Source organism: Pelobates fuscus, chromosome 2 (assembly GCF_036172605.1).
Source record: "Pelobates fuscus isolate aPelFus1 chromosome 2, aPelFus1.pri, whole genome shotgun sequence".
Lineage (NCBI taxonomy): Eukaryota > Metazoa > Chordata > Amphibia > Anura > Pelobatidae > Pelobates > Pelobates fuscus.
The window spans coordinates 326184611-326207502 of record NC_086318.1 but is presented as its reverse complement, the minus strand read 5'-3'; the positions used below and the strand labels follow the sequence as shown (position 1 = coordinate 326207502).

The 22892-nt window shown below is 40.3% G+C and overlaps 1 protein-coding gene across 1 annotated transcript in view; it reads right to left on the bottom strand.

The window, feature by feature from the left end:
• ASCC3 (activating signal cointegrator 1 complex subunit 3) overlaps positions 1-21197 on the bottom strand; it is a 647451-nt gene extending 626254 nt beyond the window's left edge. Inside the window, exon 1 of the mRNA XM_063443555.1 lies at positions 21134-21197. Within this exon, the coding sequence (XP_063299625.1) occupies positions 21134-21154 (21 nt within the window). The 5' untranslated portion in view covers positions 21155-21197. The remainder of the gene's footprint in view (positions 1-21133) is intronic.
• Positions 21198-22892: the final 1695 nt, after the last annotated feature.

The following is a 22892-nucleotide window of genomic DNA, read 5'->3' as shown; positions in this document are numbered from 1 at the left end:
CTTAGACAACATGGCTACTGAAAAAGGATGTCCATACCATTGTGAATATCCTGGGTTGTCTAATTTTGCAAATGGTAAGTCATTATGGGGCTGCCATATGGTCTCAAAGGCAACATAACTGGGAGGGTAGTCATAATCACCTGGAGTTTCATATGGACACTTTATGTAGGACCCTGGACTATGCCTATGTCCAAGTCACCCTTTGCCCATTATAGGTGCAGGGTGTGTATAATATGTTTGTTTATTATAAATTGTTTTGTGTGCTCTTCTCTCCTGCTGATGCTTGTTACTAGCTAGGTGTGTATTTGGCTATGCAGCCTGCATAGCACCCTCTGGTAGCAACAGCTATATGCACTGCCTGAATAGCAAGGCTTGTCATTTGCATTTTCAGGAAGATTTGCGTTTGCTAATTCTGCAGGCAGGATAGATATTTTGTGTTTAATATTGTCTACCCCCTCTCTTTATAAATATGTCATTATGTTATTATTAGTTGCTGTATGTTGTCTGATGTGATTTTATTATTAATACTTTTATTAAGTTGTCACCGTTTGTTAAATGTCATGTGCATATGAGCTAGTCCTTAATCTGTACATCAGTAGAGATGCTGGAGCTCTATAAACAGTGATGATATAGAACTTTAATCGAATCGGTCACATGTAAAAAAAAAATCACTGAATAGCTCATTGAGAAATAGTGAATTTGGACCACTTTGCTGGCTCAGAGTGGAGAACGGCAATGAGAGGGAAGGGGGGAATAGCAAGGATGAGTGAGGGAGGATTTCTCTCATTTTTAGAACAGAGAGAGAGTTCCCTTCCCCTGCATATACACACTCCTACCATCATGACTACTTCAGATCACTAAAGATTTCATGGTGGTTGGACTAACCCATTAAGTTGGCTGAATTCTGCCAAATATCTGTGTTTAGTCACAGCTACATTGAAAGATCTCTACACAGATCTGTTAGTAAGCATGGTGCTACCACTATCAGCTTAGCCATTAATATTTATCTTATATGATGCAATTACATAGTAGGTATTTGTGGAATAAGTTCAGACTTCGCTTAACAGAAAGATTTTTATTTTTTTCTTCCTCTTTTAGGGTTTGGATAGAGTAACCACGCATATGCATCAAAAGGTCTATTGGTATAGAGTTTTATACTTGATATTAAGGTACGTAATTGTTAGTAATAGTTTAGCACTTTTAAATTGGTTTTGGGCAATATTTTTACTGGAGTAAAATTGCCTCAATCAGGTTTCAATCTGTTGGAAAGGCGTATAAAATGTGTTAGCTTTGTTGGTTTAAGGGATATGAATAATAATTAGTTTGCTCTCTTGGTAGTACTGAGCTACCTTGAGGGAGGTTTAACACTGGTACACTGACAAATTTTAGTTAAGGATTTCACTAAGGGTAAATTAAGGTTTTATAACTCGGCCCTGTAGGGCCCTTATGGGTTTAAATTTATAAAATATATATCATATTATAGTAAATATTACTGGGTTTTTTTTCCTCACTGGAAAACTTCACAAAAAAGTCATTATTACGGCCTGAAGGGCCCATATGAGTTTAAATGTATAAATATGTAATATATTACAGTAAATATTGTTGCCTTCTTTTTTTTGGAACTGGAAAATTGCACAAGATATGTCACTATTATGGAGTAAATGTTTATTACTAATTAAGGGGGATATTACAGTAGAATGTTTAATATAGAAAACATATAGATGTATTTGTATAATTTGACACATCCAATGGTATGTATAGCATAATCGGTAAATCCCCAGGAATGACAGACAATCTTGAAGTACTTTCTCTCCTACTTTAACCCCTTCACTATTTAAATACATAATTTATAATTTTATAAATGGGTTCATATGGCATTTTACAATCACAGATGAAAAGAGTATGGTAATTGGGAGAATGGGTATTGTAAGGGGTTTTTTTTGTTTTGTTTTTTACCCGATGGGTTTTAGTATACAGAGATGCTTTTCTCTTCTATTCCTTCTCTTTCCTAGCGGATTACTAAGTTTTGTATTTTGGTTTTGGGGGCTCATTGAGCCTTTATGCAGAATTTGCTGTATTAGTATTTGGTAGATTATTTTGCATCCACTTTTATTATGTGATCCAAATAGGTAGGGCTGTATTTTGGGCTGTTGTTGAGGATGAATATAGAGACAATCGGCAAGTCGACGGGAGACCTCCGCCAAGGTCTCGAACTGAGGTAGTTCGACAAACTTAGATGTATCCGCCACTTCCAGAGGAGGTAGTGTGAGAAGTGGGGTTTCTCTAAGTAGACAGATCCTTTAAGATGATGATTGTATCACACCATTTTTTTATTTTATGGATGAATGTGTATGAATGCGTGTATTATGCTATCTGGGAGGTTCCGAGACACGGGGAGGGAAGTGTTGATGGAGGTGGCTTAGAAAGCTTTTAGAGTTGAGGTGAGCTTGGTTCACTATGACTCTCAGGATCATTAGTCAAAATGTCCAGGGTTTAAATACAATGGGTAAAAGAAGTATAGCATTCAAAAATCAGTTTAGGGGCAAACCGGACCTTATATGTTTGCAAGAAAACTCACTGGCAGACTAATAAAATTCCTCTTTCTGGTAATAGATATTATTCTAATCCCTATAATGCAACTTACTCAAGAAGTAAGTCGAGAGGGGTTTCAATAATATTTAATAAATCATTAACAATAAAAGAGGATATTGTCATAGATGATAAAGAAGGACGATATCTGCTATGGGCAAGCCTGATTAATTCCCACAGGGTATGTCCCTAACAAAGGGCAAATTTATTTTTTCACTGAGACATTGAAAGTAATGAAAACATTTTTTATAGGGACCTTAGTTGTCTGTGGAGATTTTAACTTGCCTTTGGATCCATCTGCAGACAGAAACTCTTTGGGAAAGATAAAATTGGATCCTTATCTAGTACAAAACTCTAAGAAGTTTAATAGGTTATTATTAAACTACAATCTTTTTGATACATGGAGAACTTTTCACCCGTTAGAGAGGGATTACTCATTTTTTTCACATAGACATAAAATGTATAGCAGATTGGATTATATCTTTGTAGATGGGCAGGGTATTTCAAAGATCAAATATTCAGAAATATAGTGATCACTTGGTCTGATCATGGTATGGTTGGAGTAAGTTTGGATATCGACCCTCCTGTCAAGAACAAGAGATCATGGAGGATGCATATAGAACTATTAAAAGATCAGGAAATATTTAAAAACCTAAAAAATGAAACAGCTGCATTATTTTTAAGAAATGATGGAACTGTAAATTCTAAAGTAATAGTATGGCTTTCCTATAAAGCCTACATAAGAGGAATAATGATAAAATGGCAGTAAGTTTTAAAGAAGCAGAGAGGTAAATCATTAAGAGACCTACATATAGAACTGGTGATATTGGACAGAGAAAATAAAAAATCTCCATCTGACAAAGATAAATAAAATACGAGAACTACAATAACAAATAAAGGGAATTCAACAATTATTGGCAGATAAATCTTTATGGGCTGCCCAACAAAGATCATATCACGGCCAAAATAGAGCAGGGAAATTGATGGCTAGTAAGTTGAAACAAAAACTAAACAATAATAGAATAGACAAGTTGTTATGTAATAAAAAAACTGGTTGTTAAACCTGATGATATTGACGCATGTTTTGAGAAATATTATTGAAAAAAGGAGATAGGGTCGCACTCAATCACATCAATTTAAACACAGGGTGCTACTGGGCAAGGGTCAGCAAAAAAAAACCCAAGAAATGTATGCATATAGAAAGAATCCCAGGCACTCACTGTGATTGTTCTTCAAGCAGATTTATTGCAACGTTTCGACCTCAATGAGGTCTTTTTCAAGCTTGAAAAAGACCTCATTGAGGTCAAAACGTTGCAATAAATCTGCTTGAAGAACAATCACAGTGAGTGCCTGGGATTCTTTCTATATGCATACATTTCTTGAGAAATATTATTGTGATCTTTATAATTTGAATTCCTCTAATATAGCGGGGGAAAAAAAGGAGAATTGTGGAATTTTTAGATAAGATCCATCTCCCTAGGGTTTCTTACGCAGAGTTGATAAAGTTAAATGAAGATATAACAGAACAGGAAGTTAAATGGGCAATCTCTAAATTGAGATTTGGCTCAGCTCCTGGACCTGATGGCCTAGTTAATCAATTTTATTCACTCTGTCAAGAGGAGATATCCAGCTATTTGTGTCAAACTTTAAACGAAATTAAGAACGCTGGCCGAGCACACCCAGAAATGCTAGAAGCTCAAATAATAACAATCCCCAAAACAAACAACTTAACCCCTGAATGCAGGGATTTTAGACTTATTTCTCTATTAAACGTGGATATTAAGATTTATGCTAAAATTATAGCGGAAAGACTGAATAAACATATCCACAATTTGATAAATTCCGACCAAACAGGTTTTATTCAGGGGAGACAGGGCTCAGATAACGTTAGGAAACTTTTAAACTTAATTTCACTGGTTAAAAAAAAAAAAAAAAAACAACTGCAGTTTTTGTGGGACTGGATGCTGAGAAAGCATTTGACAGGGTAGATTGGGACTTTATGTTCCACACCCTGTCAAAATATGGCTTAGGTGATTTTGCCTCTAAGGCAATAGCTGCCTTATATACATCTCCTTCTGCATGTGTAACGGGTCAAAATTTTCGGTCATCTCAAATGGCACTAGGCAAGGTTGCCCATTGTCTCCTTTAATTTTTGCTCTGATTATTGAACCATTGGGTGCGATAAGGGAATCTATTGATATAACAGGAATAGTTGTGAATCGAAAATCTCATGTAATCTCTCTTTACGCTGATGATGTAATAATAACAGTAGAACATCTCTATCAGCTCTTCAAGAGGTCATATTTGAATATAGTGAAATTTCTAATTATAAATTAAATGTAAGAAAAACGGAAGCGATGTGTCTCAACATGGGGCGGTCTGAGAAAAATTTTCTCAGCCAATTCTATCAGCTTAATTGGCAACATTCAATAACTCACTTAGGAATTAAATTATTTGCCGAAATGAAAAAAATCATAACAGTTAACTTTCAACTAGTTTATTCTAATATAATGCAAGTACTATCTACATGGAAAAATCGCAAGATCTCCTGGTCAGGTAGAATAGCAGCGACTAAAATGACTTTATTACCTAAGATCACATATATCATGCAATGCATACCCTGGCACTGCCCCGTTTATTTGTTGAACAATCTACAAAGGGCGATAGATGTATTTATTCATCAGAATAAAAGAATGCGAATTAAGCTACCAATATTGGTTAAAAAGTTTTCTGGCGGTGGGATCGCATACCCAGATATTAAGAAATATCAGGAAGCCGCCCTTCTGGCACATGCATTGAGATGGGAGGAAGAGGTAAAAAATAATAATTGGGTATCGACAGAAGCTTATTTTTACAAAGAAATATATCTGAACTCAATTCTTTATCGTGATGACTTAACTAGTGGTTTAGTATATAGTAAAAACTCACCATTATGACATATTCTCAAAGGCTGGCGGAATTTGAATCATAAATATTCTTTGATCCCATTTCCAAGCCCGATCACGCCTATTTTATGGATTCAGGAGAAGATTCAATCTCCTTTGCTAGAGATACTACTAAAAGCGGGATGTAGATACTTAAGAGATCTGTATGTTGATAAATTCCTCCAATTTGATTATATTCAGTCTAATTTTAATATTCCAGCTAATATGTGGTTAGAATATAATAGGTTGAAATTGAGCATGTGTTCATCGATTTGTTGCCTAAAACAGTTGACTTCTTGTGAAAAAATAATATGTTCAACAAATAGGAAGCATATGTTATCGAAATGCTTCAGCTTTTTGCGAGACGGGGATTTAAACATTAAACCTCTGAATGTAAGAATTTGGGAGGAATAATTAAATCAATCCTGGCCCATGGAGATATGGTTGGCTGCTTTTGTCTCAACAGATAAATTAATTAAACACGTCTCATATAGGGAATTATATTTTAAAATTGTGAATAGATGGTATATAACGCCGCTTAAACTATGGCAAATGAAGAAAGACGACATCTCTAAACTCTGTTGGAGAGGTTGTAAACAAGTAGGTTCAGCGTTACATATGTGGTGGCTTTGCCCTTATATACAAAAATATTGGAAGGAGGTACAAGATGGGGTGTCTTGTATCTCTGGTGAAAAGATTGTTTTAACCCCAGAATTGGCTCAGTTTCATTTCATACCTAGTTACCGTACAAAAGAACTAAAATCCCTCCTGCTTGGTACTCTTTCAATAGCGAAATGGTTGATTGCTGTAAATTGGAAAGCACGGAGGTTGCCAAAGTGGTTAGATGTGGAAAGGATGATGCAGAAAAATAGAGCATTAGAAAGAGAGGACGGGCAATTAGGGGTTTATATAGCCCCGAATTATAGGTGGGCCATCTGGGATGACTATTGTTTAGCCCTTGGACAAAATTCTTTATAATCTAGGCTACTCATCAGCCTACCTCCCCAGGGAATTTCAGAACTATGTATGTGTGATGTGTGTGCTTGTGACCCGGATATACCCCATCTTCCCGGGTTTTTCATTTTTATAGCCTTTAGAATATTTCTTCACTCTTATTTCGTTTTTTATGTTCTAGGGCTTTTCCTCTAAGATATGGTTGGGGATGATGTTTAATATGTGGAATTGGAGTATCCTCTAAAATCAGGATTACTGGGGGTTTGGTGAGGAAGCTGGGCAGATGGGTGAAGGGTGCAGGTTATTTGTAATTTGGGCTAATTATTATAATAAGATAATATGTATGGACAGTTTGACTGCTGTATATGCTGTCTTTATCTTTTTGTGTAACCTGCTCCATACCAATACCTATGATGAGTGTAATGTATGTTAATGATTCTTTTTATGTACTTTCTGATAATATTAATACAAAATATATTTAAAAATAAGAAAGATTTACGGATTTACTGGACAGAGCTAACAAATGTTTTACTGGCATATTTTCTATAATATATTAGAAAATGTGGTCACTTACAGCTTGTAATATCCCTTTAAGATTTGGCAAGCCCTGCTTTCACAAGTTGCAAGAATAATTCCAATAAAACAGGTCTCAACAAATCCCAGGTGCCAAGTTGCCATGGCGACTAAGAATTTTGTACTGGCGTCTGGCTATTTGTCAATCTGTTCAGCACTGTTCACTGTTAAATCAATTCATCTCTATGAGGAACGCTCCGCGAATGCTGAACGTAGGTGCACTGGACTAGGAAGCATCTTTAGAGGCCGTGTAAGGGGCTGCCACTAGAGGTGTTACTAGGCAGCAATGTAAACACTGCCTTTTCAAAGAAAAGGCAGTGTTTACACTGAACAGCTTTCAGGGACAGGTTATAGACACCAGAACCACTATATTAAGCTGTGGTGCTTTGGGTGACTATAGTGTCCATCTAAGATCTGTTATTTTTGTTACTGAAAATAAAGCTTTGTTAGTTAAAATGAAAAAATGGCTCCTGGCTTTTAGCTGGCTCCTAGATTCAAAGCAAATGTGTCAATAGTTATGATAAAACCATTCCAAACTTTTTTAACTTCCAAAATACTATAGTGCTTTTTTCCCTACTTAGATAAGAAAAGCCATCTTCTTTCAGGGTATGTCAGTGTTGAAACATCTGATGAGCAGACACAGTGCTAACTTCCATGGACAGAAGTAGCAGTGCTTCCTTAGGCATGATTACATCTAACCTGCATGACTATCAGCATGCTCCCAGACCTAAGCTGCGGCGATTCCACTAAATCAGCAAGCATCTTTTTAAGCAATTCATTTTTGGCAAACGTTTAAAGTCCTTTTTTTTTTTTTTTTTATCTTACAGTCAGATGAGGCTTTTCTGCCTAAAAGTCCCATGGTGATTTGTGTCATATATGCTATTTTATGCGCATTTGATATTACAGCAGTGTGTGGTTTAACTTCCAGTTATTTTGTTCTGCTCGGCTTTAGAGGAGTTTATAGTCAAAATGTACTTAGAGGCTATGGCATTTGCCCTTCATCTAGTACTCCCACGGATCACAGACATTTAAACTAATAAATACTTTTTGGAAAAAGAAAAAAAAACAGCTGAACACAGAAAACATTTTGTTTGCTTCCATGCATCTTTGCTTTGAAAAAATAAAAAATAAAATCCGGCTTCCTGCATATTCACAGCCAAAAGAAGTGCTTTGCCCCGAGGCTATTATATAATCCACTTAACAAGGACTTGACTAACCTATTTTTTATTTCTTTCAGATCGTGTCATTCCATTATCAGTAGTGGCCAATGTTTCCAGCCGATTTCAAGAAATTAAATCATAAGTTCAATGACTAACAAAGGATATAACATTACACTGCTTTGGATACGGAATGGGAAATCATTATTTAAATTTTTACAACTGCAAGGGGAAGCCCATCAGTGCCAAAAAGCTTTGTAACAGATTGCAAGGAAATGTTCAAGATCCCTTTGGCAATTACTTTCAAGTCAACCTGGTATAAAATTAAAGTAGATCAAATTGCACTTTGAAAATGCTTTGACATTTCATAGAGGAAGTATACTTTTTATTTTTTTTTCCTGAGAAATTAATAGACTATGCAAGACTTATTTTCCACTTTGTTCTACTTAGAAATGGTCAACTATTATAAGCAATAATCAATTTCTTGCATAACATGTAAGAATCAAAATCAAATTTAGCAGCAAATATGAATCGTAACAAGAACATACGCTTACTGAGTAACATGACGAACGCAAAGACGTTCACCTGGGGATACGTAATCCCAAGACAATCTGTGGGATCGATGCCTGTTGTTTAACAGGACTGTGGCTCACATGACGAACACTTGTCCACTACACTCCCACCGACTGGTCAGACGCATGACTTGGTCCACCCTCGTGCAGGAGTAGCACCCATATTACATGCCATCTCAACATATCTATCACGACGCACAGGGGAGAGGACCCGAGCGCCTCAATTAAGGTGGAGGGATACCTGGACAACGCACGAGCTCTGCCGAAAGTGAGGGTTAACGGGAAACTCGTTGTTCCGGGTGCTAGGCTCGGGTTGGGTGCTCTTTCAGGCCCCGACTTAGGCCTGGTGTCGGGAACATCGCTGCCTCAGCATGATGCTACATCCACTATTATTAGAATTATTCGCCTGCATGCCGACTACTAGACTGCTGTATACCGAACCCTTTATCTATGATTCAGACAATTTGTTGGGGCGCCTTTAAAAGCAAATTCTTACACCTACACGTATGCATAATGGCAGGTATACCACCAGGTGTACTCCTCCCGGGTAACGAGAACGCAAATTCTCGAATGTAAATACAGGTGTAGTTTTTGTATATAACGATTGCACACGTTCGTCTTGGATACCATGCTAACATTTGATCCCCGTAAGGATGGATCTTGTTACCATGTTAATAAGTGTATTATCGGTTGTGTATATTCTGTTCACGGAATCTTGGTTTTCATCTGCTTGTACTCTACTCATTTTATTTTATTTACATGCCCAGACCTGCGTGTCTTACTTTACTTTCATATTATGTCACATATGCTCATAAATAAAAAAAACAGATTTACAAAAAAAAAAACCATATGAATCGTATTCTGGAGTCAGCACACACACAAAATAAATAATACAAATGATCAGGACATAGCTCCCAGGTCTTGGAGTTTGCCAAAACCTACAATACACACAAAATAAAGTATATTAAAGTGGCTCTGTCGCCCCACTCTGTTCCTGTACGTCCAATTGTCTGATTACAATTACATGTCTGTTAGTCCACCTATTGTACAGCGCTACGGAATGTGATGGCGCTATATAAATAATAAAATAATAATAAATAATTTCACATAAGTGTGTCCATCACCATTCCTGTTCCTTAGGCCTCAATCCTCAAACCAGCTAACAGAAACAACAGAGCAACAGGCTCAAGACATTCAATAACCTCTTCATTCCCCTACAGATGTTACCAGTGGCTGCAATTTTATGGCAAGACAGGAGGCTTCATATTTGCTTTACTTTCCTTACTCGAACCTCCCAGCAGCAAAGAAATGGTTAAAAATGTAAAGCAAAATCAACCAATCACAGAGTACTATCATAATAACTGATGGGGAACCTCCTCCCACTTCCTCTTTCTTTGCTGCTCGCCTCCCAGGTGAATCTGCTCCAATTACTTTGCTATTAAAAACAGAATTGTATTGTTTAAATTGATACATCTTACTCTTGTACCCAATTTTATTTGAATAAATACTGACAGTGCCTAACCCCACTTATTTAGGGGATAAACCCCACTTCTATGCCGTTATACTTCTGTTTTTTTCTTACCATGTATTTTTCAGTAAGGGTGAACCCCTGTTGAAGCTAGGCGAACCCCGATTATCTGTGCACATACTACTTATCTTGGCTACCCCAAGGGTGTTTTGTAAAAAAAAAAAAGTTTTTAATATCTGTCATTAAAGGGTCTATCAAACTTAAAGGACCACTCTAGGCACCCAGACCACTTCAGCTTAATGAAGTGGTCTGGGTGCCAGGTCCAGCTAGGGTTAACCCATTTTTTCTATAAACATAGCAGTTTCAGAGAAACTGCTATGTTTATAAATTGGTTAAGCCTTCCCCCTAATCCTCTAGTGGCTGTCTCATTGACAGCCGCTAGAGGCGCTTGCGTGATTCTCACTGTGAAAATCACAGTGAGAGCACGCAAGCGTCCATAGGAAAGCATTGTAAATGCTTTCCTATGCGACCGACTGAATGCGCGCGCTGCTCTTGCCGCGCGTGCGCATTCAGCCGACGGGGCGGAGAGCTCCCCGCCCAGCGCTGGAAAAAAGGTACGTTTTACCCCTTTTCCCCTTTCCAGAGCCGGGCGGGAGGGGGACCCTGAGGGTGGGGGCACCCTCAGGGCACTCTAGTGCCAGGAAAACGAGTATGTTTTCCTGGCACTAGAGTGGTCCTTTAATAACATGTCTGACATTTCAGACGCTTCCATATCATAAGAGCTTAAAGCTATTGCACAGTCAATCCCGAAGGCCCTAGCTGCCCTACAGGAGCAACCCAATCCGGCACCCAAGCCCACACTACAACACCTTTCAGACTCTGATGACTATTGATCCTTTTGATCATGAAGGGGCACCCCACAAAAGGCCCACAAAGAGTGACAGCGCTTCAGCCGGTAAGGGCAAAGCGCCGGCTAAAGCCCGCAGACTAAGTCTTACTCCCCTCGCAGGCCATCAAGAATTAGACCCTTTAGAGGGTTCTACTTCACACGATCTACAAGTAGTAGACGAATATAGCGCTGGTTACTCTGATGATGACACTCCCTTCAATGAGAGAGTTAATGCCCCCTCACAATATGTTATTGAAACTATAATTGATTCTAACTCAGCACGATGAGTCCTCTGACATCCTGCTAGACTCCCAATTTTGCAAGCTAAGGCTTTGTAAACCTCTTGATAAAGAGGTTAGGAATAAACTCAGGGCTGAATGTCCCCGTCCAATCATTCCTGACAAGGTTGCTCTTACACCCGAGTTTGACCCTATACATGTCACATTTCTGACCAGATCCGGTAAAGACCCTCGTAAGGGCATTGAACAAGGCCTCAAGGTCGCCAAGGATAGATTAATGGATATTGCTGGGCCCCTGATTCAAATATTTTAGCAGACAAAGCTCTGACAGATAAGTCATGTAACCCGCGTTTGATACTAGAGAGCCCTCTGCCAATTAGGCAATGCTAACGTAGCTATGTCCACAGAACGGCGCCAAGCCGTTCTATATAAAATAGTTGCTAAATTGGCTGAACTGGGCACTAAAGAATTGGGCCCTGAGGCTAATGGCCTTCTCTTTGGAGACAAATTTAGAGATCTAAATAAGCATATGGTCATTTTTACCTCCCACACCAAAGCCCACTCATCACTACGCAGAGTGTTTCGTTCCCATTGTTCCAATACAGAACTTACTACAGGCAGCTCTTCCCTCGCAGAGGTCCCATCAGAGGACGCGGATCTGCTTCCCTACGTGGACGAACTGCTTCAGGTAATCAACCTTCCTTATTTACATGTTCCTATAGCAGGTCGTTTATACCATTTTTTCCCCTCAGAGGTCACAACTAACCCATGATTGATGGATCCTTCAGACAGTTACAGGTTCTCTCATAGATTTCGTGTCTGAATCCTTTCAAGAAAGCCCCATGCCACTGACGATGTTCCAAATGGACGATTCGACTGCAGATCGATGTATGCAAACTCCGAGACAAAGTGGCTATCTAGCCTTCGACCACCCATCCCATATTCTCAACAATATTTTCCAGGTCAAGAAAAAAAAAAAAAAATCAGGGGAATTTCATCCAGTCATCAATTTAAAAGAATGAAATCTTTCAATCAATTATCATCATTTCAAAATGGAGGGAATACATCTGTTACGCGACCTTCTCTGCGAGGGAGATTGGTTCTCCCGCTTCGATCTCAATGACGCTTGTCTCACGGTTCCAATTGCACCTCCTCATCGGTGTTATCTTCAATTTCTCTGGCAAGACGACCTCTGGCAATTCACCTGCCTCCCGTTCGGGCTCTCCTCCGCCCCGTGGTGTTTAACGAAACTGATGAAACTGGTCATGGCACTAATCCGCTCTCAAGGCATCAGATTCCCTAGTGTATTTGGACGCTATTCTAATTATGGCTCAAGATCCTCTCACTCTCCAACATCATACAGAAATGACAACCTCACTCCTTTAGAACCTCGATTTTGTGATAAACATAGAAAAATCTTGCCTTTCTCCCTCACAACCCATCCAGTTTTTGGGATATTCATTTAGACTCCGTACATGCTATTCTCCAACTCTGGTCCTCCACAATAAAGTCTATCAAGAAGGACAATTAGAAATGATTGGGTTTTCCTCACATCCATCTCCGAGATTTGGCAAGGGTCATTGGTCTCCTGTCTGCCTCCATCCAAGCCATATTTCCCGGGCAGTTACATTACAGGGCAATGCAACGCCCCAAAACCTTTTACCTACAAAGATCTCCTTCTACAACTATATCAACTGATATCGCTGACGGACGAAGTCCGCCTGGAACTGGATTGGTGGCTCCACAATATGGAGGCATAGAACGGGAAGGCAATTTTTGGCTCCCTACCGGACTTCATATTGGAATAGGATTGCAGTCTCTATGGTTGGGGTGCGACTTGCTGGAATCATTCCATCGGAGGGCTTTGGACACCCTCAGAACAGACCTTGCACATAAACTGCCTCAAATTAATTGGTGGCTACTTTGCAGTCCGCATCTTTGCGAAGGATGCATACAATTGTTCTCTGACCCTCAGGATGGACAATATCTCCGCAGTCCGTTACATCAACCGATTGGGCGGTTCCCGTTCTGGACCTCTTTGCGTCCCGTATGAAATCGAGGCCTTCTTCAGTTGGCTTCCAGACCCCTCCTGTCAAGCAGTAGATGCCTTCCTTAAAACTTGGCAAAGCCTAGGAGCATATGCTTTCCCTCCTTTTTCCATGATTCCTCGAACTCTGCAAAAACTCAGAGCCCTTGGGGTCACAGTCCTGTTAATTTCCCCCTTATGGAGAACACAGCCCTGGTACCCCAGCCTGCTCGAACTGTCAGTGAACTTTCCCCTTCTCCTCCCTCGGACTTGCAACCTCCTCCAAGGTCCCTCAGGAGAGTTCCATCCTCTGATCCTGCAAGGTCACCTTTAACTTGTGGCCTGGACCGTTTCAGGGGATCCAGGGATGTCTCAGGACTTTCGAACACTGCTAAAGGACTTTTATGGGACTCCTGGGCTCATGGAACATGACGTTCCTACCACTCGACTTGGCAGATCTGGACTAGCTGGTGTGTGGAAAGGAATATTGATCCCTTTTCATCCTCTGCAGTTTACGTAATACATTTTTTATCCTCACTCTTTGACCAAGGTAAGTCCTATCGAACTATCAATCTCATTCGTTCTGCTATTTCCACAGCTTACATCCCTGTTGAAAATTCCTCTGTGGGAAGACACCCCTCTGCAGACTTTTGCGTGGTATTCGACTTGCCAGACCTCCTGCACCTAGATACTCCCAGTTTTGGGATGTGTCATTAGTTTTTTCATTTTTGGAAACGTGGCCTAACTCTGAGCTCACCCTAAGGCAACTCTCTGCTAAACTTGCCCTTCTCCTCTTTTTGTTTGGTTTCCTTCCAGAGAGTGTCGGATGTCAAAGCCTTTGATGTCCATGCTCTCGATTTCACACCCGAGGGTGTTTGCTTCACACACTCCCATAGGACCAAGACCCTCTCTGCCTTCGTGTTCTACCCATACTTCCCTGATAGACCCTCTCTTTGTGTGGCACGTTGTTTACACTGCTATGTAACGCTGACTAGCTTCGGGACCCCTCTTGATCTCCTTTGTTCCTCCACATAGACCAGTCTCGAGTCCTTCTATTGCTCATTGGATTAAATGGCTACTTGGTCTTTCCGATATTGACGCTTCCTTTGGTGCACACTCTGTACGTGGTTTGGTGGCCTCCACTGCACTTCTCGCAGGAGGTGCCCTTTCAGATATTTTGGCCTCTGCAGATAGGTCTAGAGAATCTACCTTCCGTAGCTTCTATTTTCATCCTGGCTCTCATGCCCTTTTTGCTCTGCTTTCTGGGCGTTAAAAAAAAAAAAGCAAATACGAAGCCTCCTTTCTTGCCATAAAATTAGGGATTATTCTAGTGTTTAATGACCTAATAATCTAAATTTTATTAAAGACAGGAGGTGAATATTTTCCCACCCTTCTTATCCCTCCCTCCTGTCTGGGGTTGACAACTCTGCTTGATCTTCCGTTTGACCTTTATTTACTGACTCACATATTTTATTCTGTTGCTATGTTATCTCCTAGGATTTTGATCTCGCTCTGCAGATTGTGTCTGACATTGATAGTGATTATTATTTTGCTTGTACAACGTAATTGACATAATTATTAGACAACATACTTTCACGATCTTTCACCTTCATTAAAGTGTGAAGATTCTACATTATCCTTTTTGAGGTCATTCGGCTCCAGATGAGCTTATTTCCGGGTTTACATGGCTGAGGACGTTTTCACGTTTACAAGGTTGACTTCAGTTGTTCGGCTGCATCATCGAAAGAGGAAGTGGGAGGAGCTTCACCATCCATTATTATATGATACCTACTCTGTGATTGGTTGATTTTACTTTACATTGTTAACCATTTCTTTGCTGCAGGGAGGTTTGAGTAAGGAAAGTAAAGCAAATATTTGCCTCCTGTCTTGAATAAAATTTTGATTATTCGGTCATTAAACACTAGAATAATCCCTAATTATCCTGTAATTATATCTAATCATAACCTTAACATGCCCCCTGCTACCTCTAGTCTTCAAATTCCCATTTTAACCTCTAGATTAGGGGTAGACAACTTTGGGTACACCAGATGTGGACTGCACCTCACAAAATGCACTTATAGCTGGCAAATAAGGAGAGATGCAGTTCACAACATCTGGAGTGCCAAAGGTTGGCCACCCCTGCTCTAGATTGCAAGCTCACAAGCCATCAACACAGGTACTTTGTATAAAAGATTTTCAGTGGTTAGCTCATGGGCAAGGCCCTCTACCTTATGTATTGGTCTGTGTATATTGTATTGTTTTTCCTGCAAATTGTTGGTGCTTTATAAATTCCAGTTATAATAACATTATAGATACCATAGCCACCTAGGTGGATTGAATTGGTTAAGGTACCTGGCGTCCTCAGGTGCCAATTCCCACATCACTGTGAAAGGGTTTACCTCTACTAATTTAGTTGAATTTAGTTCCCTAGCCTCCTTTCTCCAATAACAAAATGCCATAGGCAGAGCTATGCTCCACTTCACACTACACCAGAGATAGCAGGCACTGATAGGCTAAAAACATCACCTGAGTGTTCTCAGCCAATTCCAGCTCCAATACCTGGTACGAGGGGGAAGCATTGTTAAATTCCACCATATCATCAATGGAGCCATCTGGAAGCTACCGTTGGCTAATTTAAACTAAACGTTGAGTATGCCATTTAGTGGTGACGCAAAACCCGGCGCACACTGACTAAAGGCACTATAACAACTTTAAGTAAGATACTATATGTGTGGTTTATCTAAAATTGGTTTATCTAATCTTATTTTCATCCAGAAGCACTGGATTCAACATTGGTTATATATAAATAGTGTGTTCAGAAAAATGGTGCAATTATGTAATAATGAGTGAGTGGAGTCACCAATTGCCGGTTGGTTTCACTGGTCTCCATTTTTAGTAGTTTAGACCACTTTTCAGAACACAACACATTTTTACATAATGCCTTTGTGGTATCTATTTTACAGTTTTATAAAACAGCTGTTGGGGGAAAGGGGTCCCAGGTTACTCATCAACACTTCAGCATTATAAATAAACGTGTTTATTTTTAACACTGGAGTGCTACTTTACGATATAGTGATGTCAGTGTGTAGACTGCCTCTTTAAACTAGATAATTCCATTTCAAATACATTTGAAAACCTTTTTTCAAGTAGCTCTAAGCAGAACAATGCCAAATGTCTTGACAAATAATGGCATGCTTTTACAAAAACACAATTTCAGCATTTTCTCACATCTTTGATAACATATGAAACAAAAATTATGGTGCATCATTTAATCTGGATACTTATATGAAGTACGTACAATTTTATAAAGTAAACCAGTTATCCACATATACGATTCTGGCAAGATAAGCGTCAAGTATTAAAATGTAATCTGTACTTTGTGCTTGTTTACCACCATTATTGGTAATGACAAAAAAAAAAAGTTAAAAATCCCTGTGGTTTCAGGTTGTGGAATTCTTTTAGTTTTGCACCCAGAACATGTTGATCTGGGTGCTTAAATTAATTAAATAAAATAAAAATAAAAAACGTTCTTAAGCACTGCCGCAGGTAAGCACATTGCTTACCCGATTTCGAAGTCGATGTCCCTCGGCACAGGGCTGGCTTCTGCCTTGTCCGACGGGGCGCTAATGCGCATGTGCTGTGAGCGCATTATGACCTACCCATATGAAAGCAATGCTTTCCAATGGGGATTTTGTATACCGTGAGTACATCTAGTGTCAGTTAGGAGACCAAAATTCACTTAACTACCAGGAAGTGCCTCTAGTGACTGTGACAGCCACTAGAGGCAGTCTTAGCCCTGCAAGATAATTATTGCAGTTACTATAAAACTGCAATGATTTACATTGCAGGACAAAGGGGGACAGGGACAGTGCTCCAAGACCACTTCAACGAGATGAAGTGGCCTGGGTGCCTATAGTGTCCCTTTAAGTGTGTGTAGAGGTCAGTGTATGTCAGGACACGTAGACTGGGCTGCTGCTTTAATCCATTGAACAATTAGACTTTACGAAAATGTTCACACAACTTGGCCTACTCTCTGATACGTACTATAATGTGTGAGACCATCCCAATTACTATTATTTTTCATATATTATCTAGATATATACACTCACTATACACACTATAGTGAGGATTTAAAGTGAATTTAATGAGAATTTTTAAATTTGGGCAAAAGTAGACTAACAAAGCTTAGCTGACAGAGAATTTTTCAAATTCGGCCTTAAATTTGAAATTTACTTTGAATTCTCACTATAGTGAATAACCCTGAATATGACCAAAAGTATGTGGACCTTCATATTTATATGGGGTTGATGAAAATTCCATTCCAAAACCATGGGAATTAATACACAGTTGCCCCCACACTTCTGGAAAAGATTTACATGCTATTTTGGTTTATATTTGTGGGAATATATGCCCATTTAGCCAAATGAGTATTTGTGAGGTCAGGCACTGATGTTGGATTAGAAAATCTGGCTCACAATTTGTGCTCCAATTCATCCCATTTGTTTCACTGGGGTTGAGGTCAAGGCTCTATGCAGGGTGCTAGTGTTCCTTCATACCAAATTCATCAAACCATGTCTTCATGGACCCTGAAATATGATCAGGTAATATCTGGGGGCATTCAGACTGCAAAATCTGAACTTTGTTCTCAGGATTTACCAAAATTTTGACTTTATCAGACAGTCTCCAAATCAGACTGAATGTACATTAAATTTCAGTCTGTCTGAATGGGCTTGAATAACCAAAATCTCAACCTGAATTATGAATACCAACACATTGACGCTAAAATATATTCATATTTGGCAACTGGCAGTCGACTGACTGAAGACTCGGTTGGACCAAAATTGTACAAATTGGTTTGACTGAATTGTAGGCAGACATCTGCTATCATTACAAAATCAGTACAATTTTAACTTTATGGGAGAAAGAGCTAACTTCATAGTGCGGCCCTATTTAACCCAATAAATAAAACATTTCTTCCATTTATTAAAGCAAATCTGTCACTTTTCAGTATTTCATAAATATAGATACCATAAGACATGTTTATGGTAAACATGTTTATGGTAAAGTTCTAAAGGCAGAACTCTGTTGTTAACTTCTGTCCATCACAACATCCGTCACAAATGATGGCTGTAGGATTCAGGCTTTGTCTATGGAGGATCCCTCAAAATCTTGAAGACCTCAGTGTTGTACTCTTGTGCATGCAGGAGATTAAAGAACTGACGTGGCTCCTGGCAACTAAAGCGCCAGGCGAAAATAGAGGCATGAAAATTGTGGTGGATGCAAGCAACCGCCTGGGTTAAAGGAACACTATAGGGTCAGGAACACAAACATGTATTCCTGACCATATAGTGTTAAAAACACTACCTTTACACCTTGCCCCAACAAATATGGTAAAATCTTACCTTTATTCCAGTCTGCTGGTGATGGCTCTGCCCCGATCTGCCTCCATGGCTGACGTCATCGGAAGTGGTAATCTGAGCCAATCACAATGCTTTCCCATAGGAAAGCATTAGATTGGCTGTGACTGTTAAGAAAGCAGATCAGGGACAGAGCCAGCACAAGACAAACACAGTCCTGGCCAATTAGCATCTCCTCGTAGAGATGAATTAAATCAATGCATCTCTATGAATAAAAGTTCAGTGCCTCCATGCAGAGGGTGGAGACACTGAATGTCAGTGCTGCACACTGCCCCAGGAAGCATCTCTAGTAGCCACCTGAAGAGAGGCCACTGGAGGTATCCCTAAGAAAAATATTATGATTTTAACAATTTAAACTGCTAATTGGCAAATATTACTGAATTCTGGTAATTAACTATCAGATGTTTTAAATCAGATTTATTCAGAGTGAATGTAGATAGATTACTGATTTTAAAAAAAGATTATCAATGGTGTGTAGACTGAGATGTACTCATTCTGTTGAAATAACTAAATGCTCAAGAAAATTATATATCAACTGCTATCAGTTTATACACAGCCTGCTCATATATTTGTAATACAACCTGTGTATAAGATTTCATGGTTGGTCATAGCTCAGCTATCTCAGGGGGTAGTGAGAGAGCTGTCCTGCTTGTGCATGCGCAGGTGGAAAGTGCAAATTGAAATACATTGATAAAGCAAAGGAGAGAGTAAAACTTCCTTCATTGTGGCAGAGCTAGCTAGGGTTGTTTGTTTTTTTAGAATCTTCATAATTGTAAGTTATTGTCAAAGTTAGAGTGGGTGCAGGGTACTCACTGCACCATAAGCTTTGCAAGTATGCAAAGATTTCATGGTGGTTTGATGCTAGTTTCACTCCCTGACAGAAACCATATTATTTGCAAATTTTGGGGGGGAAGCTGGGAGGGGAACCTGTGGTAAATTATAGCAACCTGAAGCATGTGAAAAGTACAGAAGAAACATCAAAGGAAGATTAATTGAGTCCGTGAGATTCTCCACAGGCCAAATTGTGCATATTTCCTGCAGATGCTCCACCTTTTTTTTAGTCAATCTTTACTTGACCCATAAGTCAAAGTAGTCTTTCATAATGAGTTTATTTTTCATTAAATACTCAGAGCTGCTGTAATTCTCAACTACTTCTAACATTCTGGCTCAGGGGAACTTTATCACTGAAAAGAAAAACTATGACTTAGTTTGACTTAGACACTCCAGGCACCCAGACCACTTCTGCCCATTGGAGTGGTCTGGGTGCCAACTCCCACTACCCTTAACCCTGCAACTGTAAATATTGCAGTTTTCATAAACTGCAATATTTACCTTGCAGGGTTAACTCCTCCTCTAGTGGCTGTCTACTACACAGCTACTAGAGGGCACTTCTGGGTTTATAGCACACACTATGTGAGGACCTCCAGCCTTGCTGAAATCCCCATAGGAAAGCATTAAAAGCATTTTCAATGCTTTCCTATGGGGAGGTCTAATGCGCGTGTGTGGTATTGCCGCGCATGCGCATTAGGTCTTCCCCGTCGCCGGCTGCACATGCGCAATAGGTCTCCCCTGCCAGATGACGTCAGCGGGATGGAGCGTGGGCAGACCCTGACCCAGCGCTGAGAGACATCGGTCTGGGTGCCAAGTTCAACTAGGATTAACCCTGCCTGCTGTAAACATAGCAGTTTCAGAGAAACTGCTATGTTTACTTTAGGGTTAATCCAGCCTCTAGTGGCTGTCTCATTGACAGCCGCGAGAGGCGCTTCTCACTGTGATTTTCACAGTGAGAAGACACCAGCGTCCATAGGAAAGCATTGAGAATGCTTTCCTATAGACTGGCTGAATGCGCATGCGCATTCAGCCGATGACAGCCAAAGGAGCAGAGTCCACAGCGCCAAGTTTGTTTTCCTGGCACTATAGTGGTCCTTAAATGTCACAGAAAATATAGCACTTATCTTGAATATATCAACTGCTTTGAAGATGTAAGCATTTTAATTGGGTAATTCTAGTATACAATTCTAGTTTGCAAGAGCAGCAGGATCTATGGAGAGATCAGGTGGTGAGAGAAGACAGGCAGAGAGAGGGTTTATATAAAGAGGGCCAGGGTCAGAGGGTATGTGGGAGCAGGCTGGCATGTGTCCCAGTGATCACAACACCCATGTCACGTAGCCATCCATGTTAACACATGTCAGACACCAGGTACATGCTTGGTAACCACAGCACTTCCCCAGCAATGTGAATCACACAGCCAGCAGCTGGGCTCCACGTCAAGCTCAATCCAACCATTCTACTCAGTTACAAAGATCCAAAGCATGGGGTACTCACTCCGCAGCTCTGGAGCCGCATATGGCTCTATACAGTGCGGCTGTTCGCTTCCTGGTCAGTAGCCCGGCCTATGGAGCGAAGGGCGCATGCGCGGCTGTCGAGTGCCGGTACGCCATGGGCCGCCAGCACGCATGCGCAAAGTCCACGCGGCGCTTCCTTGCGTTCCAGTGCGCGTGCGCGCGTGACGTATCCCCATTACTGAAGGGAAGGAGGCTCATGCCAAGTTAAGCGTGAATCACGTCACACGGTTTTCGTGCGTTGCCTAGGTTACGTTCTGTTCCTAGTGCTGAGTGGCAGTCAGAGTAGGAGCACACAGCAGAGGACACAGAGAGCTATGGGTGTAGAGAGCACTCAGAGATGATGGGGGTGGTGGGGGCCAACCAGATGTTTGTGAAAGCCGAGAAAAAACAACATATTCAACAAATGTCAGTGATTGGATCTATTTATATATATTAAAAAGTAAATGTCTATCTCACTGCTAATACCCTCCCCAGTAGCAGAGGTGTAGTGAAGTAAGGAAGTGCCTCCCCAAACTGTGTATGAAATAAGCCTGCTGGAGCAGAGGAGACTTACCTAGTCTGCAATAATGTATCCCCAAACCAGTTTCATGTCCTCTACGGGGTTTTTGAGGGGTGGTTGTCACTCTTACCCTTTTTTTTATTATTTTTTTCATAATAATACATTTGTCTAGAGAGCCTTTATGTTAATCCCTTAAGTGTAATCAATTTAAGAAGTGTTGATACCGGAGAAACTGACGGAAGCGAAGCACAGAGAGATGGACACAGGTTTCTTCAGGAAGGAAGAGATTCTTTATTGGATCACCGATCGGGACTCAGAGGGACTAATGTCACCAAAATACCACAAGTTCTGAGCCCCGGACAATAGTGCAGGCTCCTTATATAGGCACATAACTCCTCCCATATTAAGCTCCACCCGCACATTCTCTTAACCAATCAATACAAATAAGAATTAACTTCCTGCTTGACCGCATGGCTTGTCCAGCACAATGGAGGAGGGGAATACTACATCCTGTATTCTTGCACATGCTCCGTACACTACTGATCGTATCTTGCCTCGTGCAACCAACTGATCGATACGTCAGCATATGCACGTACACATGCCACGTGGTAATCTCGGCCTACTAAATTTATTTTTACCGAGATTCTACCACATTCCCCCCTTTGATGCCTCTTGATATTTCACAATTACTTGAGGCATCACTTAACCTTGGTTTGCATACACCGCAAGTTACCTTGAACCAGACCAGACTTATCTTATGATGTGAATCTTTTAACACTCATCTTCCTGCATTGGTTCTCCCTGATCTAGAGCCTTATACTTATAAATCGCCATTATCTGTGCAGCAGCCTTCCTCTCTGCTATATTTTCTATCAGGCTTTGCACAGACCTAACTACTAAGGGTATAAGACACGGCAGGAGTAGACACAACATTAAAATCAGTAGGACTCCACCTACCACTGCCTTAAGCCCTCCAAACCACTCATACCAGCTACCAAACCAACTACTTGGATTATACCCTTTCCATACCTGAGTAGGCACATGCGCTAGTTTAACCATATGGCTAGTAAGCTCAGCTATTGCTTGCCCTTCGTCATCTATTTGAAGACAGCAATTGCTCAGGTTAAACTTCCCACATACACCTCCCTCTACTGCCAAAAGGTAATCCAAGGCTAATCTATTTTGGTAGACTGCTGTCCTCATCCTGGTGTTATGCTTCGCTAGAAGATTGAGCGCTTGT